This window comes from Crassostrea angulata, chromosome 6 (assembly GCF_025612915.1).
Source record: "Crassostrea angulata isolate pt1a10 chromosome 6, ASM2561291v2, whole genome shotgun sequence".
NCBI lineage: Eukaryota > Metazoa > Mollusca > Bivalvia > Ostreida > Ostreidae > Magallana > Magallana angulata.
This window is the reverse complement of record NC_069116.1, coordinates 8,905,405-8,918,374: the sequence shown is the minus strand read 5'-3', so window position 1 is coordinate 8,918,374 and position 12,970 is coordinate 8,905,405. Positions and strand designations below refer to the sequence as shown.

The 12,970-nt window shown below is 36.0% G+C and overlaps 1 protein-coding gene across 2 annotated transcripts; it reads right to left on the bottom strand.

The window, feature by feature from the left end:
• Nucleotides 1-655: 655 nt before the first annotated feature.
• Nucleotides 656-12,476, bottom strand: LOC128187134 (sodium- and chloride-dependent neutral and basic amino acid transporter B(0+)-like). 2 transcript variants are annotated; one of them, XM_052857352.1, is made up of 15 exons: nucleotides 12,323-12,476; nucleotides 7,654-7,819; nucleotides 5,170-5,301; nucleotides 4,898-5,025; nucleotides 4,363-4,589; nucleotides 3,991-4,129; nucleotides 3,760-3,894; nucleotides 3,548-3,651; nucleotides 3,279-3,403; nucleotides 3,062-3,174; nucleotides 2,801-2,929; nucleotides 2,371-2,470; nucleotides 2,124-2,230; nucleotides 1,787-1,957; nucleotides 656-1,407 (listed from the first exon to the last, which is right to left on the bottom strand). In XM_052857352.1, the coding sequence occupies exons 1-15, from the start codon at nucleotides 12,380-12,382 to the stop codon at nucleotides 1,285-1,287; spliced, it is 1,959 nt and encodes a 652-aa protein (XP_052713312.1). In that variant the 5' UTR covers nucleotides 12,383-12,476; the 3' UTR covers nucleotides 656-1,284. The 2 variants fall into 2 exon arrangements, with proteins under 2 accessions (XP_052713312.1, XP_052713313.1); XM_052857353.1 differs by lacking the exon at nucleotides 12,323-12,476 and adding an exon at nucleotides 9,397-9,555.
• Nucleotides 12,477-12,970: the final 494 nt, after the last annotated feature.

Here is a 12,970-nt window from a genome sequence, read left to right as displayed (position 1 = left end):
GTGACTCAGTGTTTAAATATTTTGACACAGATGAATTTTATCAAGTTGTCCCAGACATTCTTAGCTTTGAATGGACCTGGAGATGTACATGTTGTATGGATTACTATAATCACATGTGCATACAAGAACGCTGTTGAGGTTATGCATGTGTATGTGTAAAAGGAGCTAAAGTATGTGTGCAAGAGTCTGTAGCAATGTTGCAACTCAAGGCCTGTCTAGCAAACCCTTATTTAAGGAGGTCGGATCCCAAATTTAAGTCTCTAACTTTTCACAAATATAGTTTCATATTCTTTATATACATGTATTAGTTTATTGTAAATTTTGAGACAATGTTAATATATTAGATTTTGAATGGCACTGTTTCATATAACATGATAACCTCTTTTTCTCAAATAAAAAAATTCAATATTTGAATGACAATATTAATATAGTAAGCTTTGGCAATACTGTCGGCGGGTTTTTGATGATGGTCTTTTGTACAGCTTAGTGATTTCATTTATTTTTTATGAAATACAATAAGCTGAGCACATTGTTTCTCCATAGAACATGTTTATCTGGTATTTTCTATATATTAAATAGTGATAGAGATTCAGTTTTATCAAAGGTGTTAAGCTAAAATTCATCAAATGAAGGCAATTAATGAATTCAAGACAAGTTTTTGGTAAATTAATTTTATTGTACAAAAATTATATGCCTTAAAATCTGATTAAAGATCACTCATATGTTTAAAAAAAAATAAATTGAGTACATGTATAAAAGTAAAGACAGATATAACAACAAACAGTTCAAAAGTTCCATGGAATAAAATGCAATTCAATGAATGAGACCATGGAGTTGTAATTAATTCTTTTACTAAATTTAAAAAAATATATATATGTAAAGAATAACAAGAAGAGTAGCTCATACTCTAGACAGTCTATTTCATGCATATATACAAGGGATTCAACCATAATAGTAGTTATTTTGTCCCCCTTTTTCTCTAGTATCTACTTAATTCTGGTAACGTAGGTCCTTCATACACGAGTTATTTCCCTTGTCTTTATATATATATATATATATATATATATATATATATATATATATATATATATATATATATATATATATATATATATATATATATATATATATATATATATATATATATATATATATATATATATATATATATATATATATATATATATAGACAGATGGGACTTCCGGAAGTCTACTAGCACACATAGCACCGACATCTAGCCGGGTTAAGGATTTCTATTTTATCCGCTGTGTACAGCGTTCCTTCTACATGTGGCTAGGATTGTCTATTCCGTACTTGCCCTCGCGCTGTGGTGGCGACAGGGCGTATTTGTCACTGCCGTCATTGGGCCCCCAGCTATCGTTGGGTCTTGTAATAGTTCTCAGCCGCTAAATAAAGGAAAAAATAAAATTAAAATATAGAGTATAAGAATGTCATATAAATAGTGAATTATCAATTTGAAAGCAGCTTTGCTACATTGTGGCATTTTATTAATTCATACATTGTACATTTCTAACGAGAATCGTCTTTTTGATTCAATATTAACAGTACATTTACCAATTTATGGATGAAGGTAATATTCTCTTTTGAGAAGGGAAAAGGCAAAATTTTTTCCAAATATCTTCTCAAACCATCATATTTTGGATAAAGTCTATGCATGTCCACTTCTCAAAAGAAAAGCTGAATGTATGAACAATCTTGATATCAACCAAATGCATGTTGGAAAGTTGATCCTTAAATCAGAATATGAACATATTTTTTTGTTACCTCCAAAGGCGGCCCCTCCGCTGTGATGAATTTGTAGATAAAGAAGATGGGGATGGGACACATGACGAAACAGGTGAGGATCCAGCCAATCGTCTGGGCGTACTCCGGGTATTCCACACCGTCACTGATCTTTAGGGGCGTGTACTGAACCATGCGGTAGACGAACAGCAGCTGAAATCGTACACAGGAGAAATAGAAAATACCCAACACAACTCGGCACCATAGCCAGGAAAAAGGCTAAAACTGTTCAGAAGATTGTATGGTGTACTAAATAAAAATTGATGCGTTTCAATTTGAAAGAATGATATACATGTAATGACCTATATAAAATACGTACTGAAATCAGAATGGGAGCACAAACGACCCAACAGAACAGCCAGTAATATTTAGGTCTGGGAGGGTACCCTAACATGTACTCTACATCTCGCATAAAGCGAGGGGCACCTGTCGGAAGAAAACAAACGTATGTCTTGGAGAAGTGAACGAAACAGTAGCAAGAAACTGGATTTATTTCAAACTACATATCAGTAGACTAAAACTAATCACACTGTTATAGAAGGACCGTGTAGAAGTAAGTATCGTACCATATACCCACATGACGGCCACACACTCGCACGCGGCCACAAAAAGCACGGAGAAATCGGCGCCAAAATGGTCCATGATGGTCACAACGTAGTCGCCGGCCTGAAACAGTACAACAGTTCTTGGGTTGATTGTAATTTTTACAGATATGTAATTCATATTTTTTGCTGCTAAGTTATCGCCAGTGTAGATTTACTGAGCCGCTAACCCCTTTTCTTTAGGAAAATTTAAATAAAAAGAAAACAACCAGCGAAAATTACAACGCGAATAAAATGCATACTGCGTGTACTTACAAACAATATCGATATAACTATGCTTGCAAACATTTCATGTTTACTATTAAAAAAATATCTTTCTCACATGATTATTCATAAAAATACTTTTATATTTTTCTTGATAAATGATTTAATGCAGTATCATTTTATTACATACCGGTGTTACACAGGGCAGGGCCAGGAAGAAGCAGATGATCCCCATCCCCACACACATGTAACTCTTGTATTTACGGGTAGAAGGGAATTCGTCCTGAATACAGGTCAAGAACGTCTCGAGCAGTGCGAACTGAAAGGTTGATATTTATTATAAGACAGTTTTCAAAACATAGTTCTTTAATATCTTAATTTCATTATGAATGATAATTTTGTAATATTGTCGTAGAAGCATGTTTAACTGACGGGAATTTTTTTTTTTTACCTCACTGTCCAAACCTAATGTAAACAACATGAAGAAGAACAGAACGGCCCAGAGTTGGGACACGGGGAGTTGTGATAAGGCTTCTGGATACGCCACGAAAGCAAGTCCATACCCTGAAAAAGGATTGATGGGCGAGCAATGTTACTGCCATTTCAAAGTTCTTTTCCGATGATGACCATAAGCATACAGGTAACATTGCGTCTGTGGAGAATCTTACCTGATTTGGCGACATCCTGGACTTCCACTCCTATATTTTTGGCCATTCCTCCAAACGTTGTGAAGATGACGAAACCAGCTATCAAACTTGTCACTACGTCCATCACAGCTATCAACATGGCGTCCCTACAAAACAACATTTTTACTAGAACGTAATCAATATGAAATGGCTTAATGCGCTTTTGCAAATTTTGCAAAGATCTTTGCAGATTTGGAATTTTAAAATTGTGTGTATCCTGTCTTGTGGAGTTTTCAGTAGAATTCAATTACCCATAGACGTTGTTCTTGAATTTATTGTAGCTGCCAAACATGATGATTCCTCCAAAGGACACACTGAGCGAGAAAAACATTTGACCAGCGGCCGCTACCCACACCTACGGAGAAACACGCACCTGCTAAATACCTTACAATGGTTCTTTAAAAATTAAGGTAATATAGAATCTGTTAGATATCTTTATTGTGAGTATGAAATTTTGTTTTACTTTTAGATCCAAAAGTTTGCTCCACTCTGGTACAATGAAATATATAACTCCGTCGATGGCACCATCTAGCGTAGCCCCACGAACCAACAGGATAAGCAATATAACGTAAGGGAATGTTGCTGTGAAATATACGACCTGGCAAGGACGAAAAAGAAGAAAAACTTACAAGTTTTTCCTTTCTATCAAGACAAGGCTCTCAAATAGTTATTCGAAACAAAGTTTGAGGATTACCTTTCCGGATGATTTGACACCTTTGATAAGGCAACACACGACAATGATCCACGAGAGCAGAAGACACAGAGCCAGACGCCACAAGGGAGGGCCCATCTTGTCTGCAGCTAAAGTTTCTGTCTTTTCTATGACGTCTTTTCTGGAATCACATACATAATACAAATATAATTATGTTGTATATAGACTTATTGCAATGTACAACAGTTATAGAATAATTACTAAACAATTTTCTACACTATGACATACACATGAAAGGTAGATGCTGATCTTAAAAGGTTTTGAAATTCATTGTGTGTGAAGGTCTTGTCCGGAGTATAATCAGAGGAACGAACCTTTTGTTCCAAAATCCGTTTATTACCAAACAATACTCACTCAAAGAACAGTTGTGCCACAGCTACTGGCTTATCTCCCTTCCACGTGGTGTTGGTACAGTTGAAGTCAAACTGAGAGAAGTAGCTGGACTGATGAAAGGTGGAGTTCTCAAAACAGCGGCAGGGCCGGCTCTGGTTGGTATACAACAACTCGTTCTCCGTCATGTTGTATGAACAGTAAGGAATGTTCTTGGTTGTCTGCTCCACGCATCCTAAACTGTACCATTCCTAGGTATAGATAAAAGCAATAGTCTAGAGCACTGATGCATTCATAAATATATGTATTTCACGACAAAGTTATGGTGTTTTAGTAAACTTTAATTGTTGGTTATTATATAAGTCCGCATAAATATGATGGTAATGTATTCAAAGAACGTAATGAATTCGTTTTTAAAGACAGATACTTTTATTACATGTATTGAGATTAAATACGTAAAGTGATGTTGACTACATATACATGTAGTAAATTAGTTAACATGTAGTGAGATTGATTACATGTATTGAGTTGATCATATGTAATAAAGTGATTCGCTTACGGGTTGACATTCCGTCCAAGGCAGTGTGGCTTGCATGGAGGAGAAGAAATAAAACAGCGTGTACGCCATGATCACGTTGTAGTAGATGGCGACCACCAGAGAAATCAACATCATCGAGATACCAATTCCTGAAACACAGACATCATTGATTGTACGTACTTTTGATGGGAATGAGAACAATAAAATCAAAATCGAAATATTTACAGTAACTTCTAAGCATTGTCCGCAACGATAATCATTATGTGCTATGCAATGAGGCATCCTGATCTTACCTTTAGCACTAGGGTTCATGTTCCAGACAGAGGTGGGGCCTTTGCCGGAGAACTGTCCCATGACCAGCTCCATGAAGTACATAGGTTTACCGATCAGGAACTGTAGGATCAGGTAGGCAATCACAAAGGCAGCTACAATGTACAACAGCGAAAATGTTAGAGATACAATATACAACACCACAGAACGTTACAGATACAGTGTACAACACCACAGAACATTACAGATACGGTGTACAACACCTCAGAACGTTACAGAATACAATGTACAACACCACAGAACATTACAGATACAATGTACAACACCACAGAACATTACAGATACAATGTACAACACCACAGAACGTTACAGTGACAGTGTACAACACCACAGAACATTACAGATACGGTGTACAACACTATAGAACATTACAGTTACAGTGTACAACACCACAGAACGTTACAGTTACAGTGTACAACACCACAGAATGTTACAGATACAGTGTACAACACCACAGAACGTTACAGATACAGTGTACAACACCACAGAACGTTACAGATACAGTGTATACCACTATAGAACGTTACAGATACAGTGTACAACACTACATAACGTTACAGATACAATATACAACACCACAGAACGTTACAGATACAGTGTACAACACCACAAAACGTTACAGATACAATGTACAACACCACAGAACATTACAGATACAGTGTACAACACCACAGAACATTACAGATACAGTGTACAACACCACAGAACATTACAGTTACAGTGTACAACACCACAGAACGTTACAGTTACAGTGTACAACACCACAGAACGTTACAGATACAGTGTACAACACCACAGACCATTACAGATACAGTGTACAACACCACAGAACGTTACAGTTACGGTGTACAACACCACAGAACATTACAGATACAGTGTACAACACCACAGAACGTTACAGTTATAGTGTACAACACCACAGAACGTTACAGATACAGTGTACAACACCACAGAACGTTACAGTTACAGTGTACAACACCACAGAACATTACAGTTATAGTGTACAACACCACAGAACGTTACAGATACAGTGTACAACACCACAGAACGTTACAGATACAGTGTACAACACCACAGAACGTTACAGATACAGTGCACAACACCACAGAACATTACAGTTACAGTGTACAACACCACAGAACATTACAGTTACGATGTACAACACCACAGAACATTACAGTTACAGTGTACAACACCACAGAACATTACAGATACAGTGTACAACACCACAGAACGTTACAGTTACAGTGTTCAACACTATAGAACGTTTCAGATACAATGTACAACACCACAGAACGTTACAGATACAATGTACAACACCACGGAACGTTACAGATACAATGTACAACACCACAGAACGTTACAGATACAATGTACAACACCACAGAACGTTACAGATGCAGTGTTCAAAACCATAGAACGTTTAAGATGCAGTGCAAAACATTTTATCGGACACAGTTAGTGCATGATCTGTAAATATAATGAATTCCTCATGATTTCAAGTACCATCGTACTGGTCCAGAGTAACCTATGAATGAGTAGGGTATACATTTGTTGCTTGCCGTTAGTAAGCATAATACCTATGTGAACTGGTAATGTGTTAACTGCGTCAATTAATACAAAGACTTCTATAGAATTTGATATGCAGGTAGTGATAACATCTTAGTTTTGGTAGAGTTTAGAGCCATTTTGTACTATATAAATGATATATTGCTATCAGGTTGGCACTGGAGTTGGAGCAAGTTCCGTATATTTGAGCTTTTTCGATATTAAAAATTTCATGCATTTTTTCATCGTGTACAACAAGTATACTGTTGTAAATATCTAAGTAAATATCTAATTCAATTATATTCTTAAAATATTCGTTGAAGTAAGTAATTCTCATCAGTTTTTTTCCTGTGAGGGTGTGGGAGGGGTAGAGGTTTTTGTAAAAGAGAAAAGAGGGAGTGGTCTGTACCCCCCTGGATGCCCTCTTGAGTTAGGTTATTTGGATTTGTAAAGTAACCCAGTAACCCGTCTGTCATCGCTCCTTTGTAATCAGCACAATCTATACTGGCATCTTTTTTTACCTATTACATATCCCGCATAAATGACAATGCATGAATGGATTTTCCAATCTACGTAATTTTTTAAACAGTTTCATTGGAATTGAAACTGAATGCTATGACCGCCTTAGGGTCAGTTTAATGTCAAACTAGTATAGAGACTTTTAGGACTCGCTCAAGCGTAAAACACGGTGCTATATATTTCATTATGCATGCAGCGTACCATGTTGTTCTATCTCAAAGGTTTAACGTCTAATAGCAAAATTAGTATTGCATGACTTCAGAGGAACTCGAAAACAAGAAGGCATCATTCGTTGCTGTTGTTTTTGGCTTAGATTTTGCTCATTCATAACTTATGTTACCGTGGTATTTAGAGTAATCGTCATTTAAATAGAGCCTTACCCCCGCCGTTCTCGTAGGCTAGGTAGGGAAACCTCCAGACGTTACCCAGGCCCACGGACAGACCCACACACGACAGGATGAACTCCCACTTGGAGCCCCACTGACCGCGGTCCTCCTGTTCATCCATCTCCAGCGTGTCTCTGCTGCCATTGGCGCTCACTACTCCCTTACAATACAAAAGACGGATAATACAATCAACACAGAATTAGACAACTTTTAATACATGAATAAAAAAGATTTGTTTGCAATTTGATGACCCTAGTACAAATCTAATTCTTGGGTTTTGGAGAGGGGAGGACACGTGGACATTTTGATATTTGGTAAACCAACAGAAATTACTGTTTAGTTATTAATATTCTGGTTACCATTTTACAAATATATATTTTTATGCACAGTAGTGTTTCTGACGCCAACTTTTTACAAACTCAAAGTGTATATATCAATGTACACTAGAGATATTGAGACTCAGTGATGATAATGGCATAAAGAATGCAAGCTTACCACACTGTAAGTTCAAACACTAACAACTACTGTGGGGTTTTTTCAAACATTGAATGAATCAAATTCTATTGTATATTTAAATTGAGATATGTATCCAGTAAAAAGGTGAAATAGTTTCAGTTTCGATGCCCGCTAGACGTTATTCAAGGTCTAGATGGAGAAATAACATTACGCCGTGTGTGTGCCAGGGTAGCTATCTGGAACGTTTTTAAATCCTTGCACCTTTAACTAAAGGTTATGTGGTTTGGTCTAGTATATACCAGTTAATGTTGAATAGTCTGTACGCCCACCCTTGGGGTAAGAGTATTTCCGATACTTGTACCCGGAATGTGTTTATGTAATACGCATCCCTTGCTAGGTTCTTTTGTCGCCACACCCTATAAACTGGGGACATTACACAATGACATCAAATTGTAAATTCGTAAGTAAATAATAGTTACTGTAAGTTAATTCCATGTGGTGTGAAACAAACAACAAAAGGGGTGTCGTGAATAGTGTGTGAACAATGCACAAGGCCTGGTTGCACAGCAAGAGATGCATGTATTTCAACTTTTCAGCTCTCTATATATTCAATGACTGGTTTGAGAACATACAGCGTTAAAACACTACTGTTATTTTCGAGATAAAATTAGAAAGAAAAATCGTTCACTGAATTTTACATCTTGATTACCATTCATTAAATAACCTTTTTCTCAGTTTATTTTTTTCATTGACAATCAAACACAATCTTTACAAGACTCTTATGTACATCTTTCACAGTGAAAATATTACCATTTCTGACCCAACATATCAAATAACCAAAATAGAGATTTAAACCTCTTTTCTCTGATTTCGTAGAAAGGAAGAAAAGATGTCTGCTTTTTTAAGTATTAAGTTAACTTTTTGAAGTAGCTGGCTATTTATTTTCGGACATGGACGAACTAGTCCTGATTGATAGCATCTCTGTCAGCTGATTGAACAGAGGAGCGGGGCCATAGACTACTGGCTACATGTTATGGTAATCACCGGTTTCTGTCTCTAATCGGCAAAACTACTACCCATATTTGTTCACAATTTTTCTTTAAAATCCAAACTACTTATGAAACATCGAATGTTTAAAGAAGGTCCAAACTGAGTAAAGTTAAATATTTGATTAAAAAGAATTAATGAAACTTGTTGAAAAACCATAAGAAATTTGGAATCCATGAGTCATAAAGAGTTTTTTTTGTATTTATATAAGAAAAAAAGACTAAACATCTTTACCTTTTCTTTTGACATACTGTTTTATAGGTTAAGTCCTTATCCAAAATATATAAATCTATTTCCTCTGTTTGTCATCACACGGCTTCGGTAGAAGAGCACGCTTGGATGGTGTGGACCCGATGCTTTATTGCTCATTGCCCTAGGCTCGGGTTCTATTATGACCTTACAGAAATGCATGACCTTTGACCTCATTTTGTTCAGTAAACCGTGGATTCTTATTGACATTCATCGACACATGAATGAAAAACTAACAAGAAGGCCTTTAAACTCTTATAGTAAGAAAGAGAAAACCCCTGAAACAAGTGCAAAGTTTATTAGATGAAAAAAAAAAAACATTTTTCGAAATAATAAAACTCCATTTTTATTCTCTAAACATACAAAAGAATCATCTTAAATAGAAAGTAGAAATCTCTTGACAGTTTTCATGTTAACATCTCTATCGCGGAGGCTCCTGTGTTATTGTTGAGGCTGTAATTCTAAGTGAGGATGGGGGTGGAGGCGTTACACAGGAATGTGACCTCCTTACCCTGTCTAATGTACCATGTAAAGGCAGGGACGCAGAGAGAATTGCTGTTTGATTCAGCACTCTGACCATTTACTTGGCGATTAATAGGGGTGTTTGGCAATAAACCGACGAACCTTTTTGAAATCCTGTTTTAACGAGATTTTCTGGGGACATAAAAGATGGGGAATCTTCGCTGTGGATCGAATTACGGTCGGGATAGTAAATTCCAATGGGGGCCGTCGTAAAAGCATGGTTTGTGGACCTGGGAGAACGGTGATTTGAATACTAATTGAAATTCACCTGTATAGGACACACATGTAGCCATTTATCCTGACGCAGAGCTGGATCTGATTCAGTTAGCTCAAATTCTTACTTTAGTTGACATCGACGCTTTTTACACCAAGAGAAAAAACACAATGTCCTTTCTACAGTCAACAAGAGGGCGTGCTGGACCTTGGTATATTTATGTTTTATATGAAATGTTGAACAGGATATGTTTGTCAGATGAAAAATGATAGTATTTACGACAGAGCTGGCTTACTCATACCTTAGTGTACTTACCTGTATTATTGTTTATCTTCTCATTTTAATTGAAGCATGATCAACATGACTTTCCTATCAAAGCTAAATCATTAAAACCACTCTGGTAAAAAGGATAGGGACTTTCATATAAAGTTATAGATAAGAAGAACGTCATTATCCGCTCCGTACATGCACACTCAAGCCATGACAAACAAACAACAACAAAAACAATGATGACAACAACAACACCAACAACAAATACTCTATACCTCATTGGTATTCTATGAATCAAAAGTCTTGTCTGGAAAAGGTGTGTATGGTAGAACTAGAACAGGTGCGAAATGTGTGCAATTGTTCCTAATTCTTCTGAACCGTATAAACAAACTGGTAATATATATATGGAACTGGTGATATATTTATACGTATAAACGGCTTTATGCTATAAAAATTTTCTTTCTTTTAGCTCCCCCCCCCCAAAAAAAAAATTGTCTTTCGACGAGAAAAAGAGAGAGGTATTAATCAATTGGATGGTGAAAATTTACAGATCATAGAATATCATATATACACATCCGCCTAGAATGTAACAGATGATATACATGACGGATCATTTTATCAAATTGGTTTGTTTTAAAGAATTTGAACTCGTGGGAGTAAAAATGATAAATATTCCAGTTTGACAAGTTATTTCATGCTCCAATAACATTCATCTTAATCAAGCCATTACGATTTTTAACATAAGCTTTTGATATTGCCCTCGGGGCCGTGCCATATTCTCACGGGTCCAATTTCAACACGCCTTATTCTATTGAGTTAATAAATAAAATCAGTTTAACGACCGTGGGACGGACGGGTGGTTCAGCCGTAGGTCTGATATTGATGTCAATACCCTAACACAACAGTAGAACTACAGTAAAATGTGACAGTAATAAAATGGTTAAAAGACTAAACTTGAAAACTAATCGGCCAGAGTTTGGGACGGACGGGTGGTTCAGCCGTAGGTCTGATATTGATGTCAATACCCTAACACAACAGTAGAACTACAGTAAAATGTGACAGTAATAAAATGGTTAAAAGACTAAACTTGAAAACTAATCGGCCAGAGTTTGAATTACAGCATGATACAATGTACAAGATTATACAATAGTAATAAAAATTATTACTATTGTAATAGTAATATTTTTTGAGCCATACTAAATTTTTTTTTCTTATTATTTTCTAGTTGAAAAGTAGTGAAAAGAAAGGATAAAAAGGACGTGTTCGACAAATGTTATATTGTTAATTGTAGTAATTGTGGTAATTAAAGACGAGAGGGCTTGTCTTAGCATTGGTGGGTGATTCAAATGTCTTGGTGACAAAACCAGGTACAGAGTATCTGATACAAGGCAATTAAACATTCAAAATACACACATCCGCTTTGACGAAAAAGAGTCACACAAGCTAAAATTGATGACACACTGTTTTCGACCTTTATGAACATGATAAAGAGAATTCGATTTAGGGCAATATATTATTCCCACAAGACCAAAAACAATGAAACTAGGCGTTAATTTTTAACTTTAAACTACGTAGGGATGTGTTTCAAATCCTTGACCATATCTGAGTCTTAAAATTTTAAAAAGTGAATTACAACTGCATGGTAGAGTTGAGTCAAACTTTCATGTATTTTACCAGCGATTCAGATTTGACAAACGTTATCCGTATGCTATAAAGCTATTATAAACCGACATATATATATACATTGTAACTAAAAAACAGTATCAAATCATACTGGGTTTTCTCATTGCATAAGATGACAAGAGTAGAATACAAAATAGTTGTAGTGAAATCAAGAATTCATTATGCAAATGTGTCTTAATTATTTAACATGCTATAACAAAATGTATGCTAAACAAATTTTACCTGTGTCTCTTGAACAGGAGGCCTCTTTCTGTCCCACAAATCGTAATTTCCGACAGTCATTTTAATGAAAATTCTAGTACTCGGAAATAAAATACGTTCACGTTAAAACAACTGAAAATTGAATGCGTCTGCAAAACTCTTTATAACTTTATAAAGTTTGACGATGAGACAACACTCAGGTGTTACCAAAGAGGTGTGTGCTGCGTCATTCGCCGGTCTCTCCTCGGGGAATGTTGTGCTGAGGCGCCCCAGGGCGCGTGAAAAAACAAACTTTTCATTTACTGTCATAAAATCGGTTGTGGGGGCTGAGGGTGCACACTAACGACCGGAAAATTGTCTCTGCACCAAAGGGTGTTCATTAGAATTGCAATTTACACGTTAGTCTGAATTTCTTGATACCCTGTCGGAGTTGGTTTTTTTTTCTTCTATATATGTCACTTAAAACATTTTCTTTTTTTTCCTCGTATGACACAGACACATACTGTGACGTAAAAAGACATTAGATTCATCTAAATGTTCATCAAATTTTTCTTCATATAAAAACGCTAGAACTGCGTCAAAAACTTGTATCAAATTTTAATACCGAATAAAATAAATCCCCTGTCTGTGCCCCCTAAATTTTGAGACAATACTATGAAAATCAGAAGT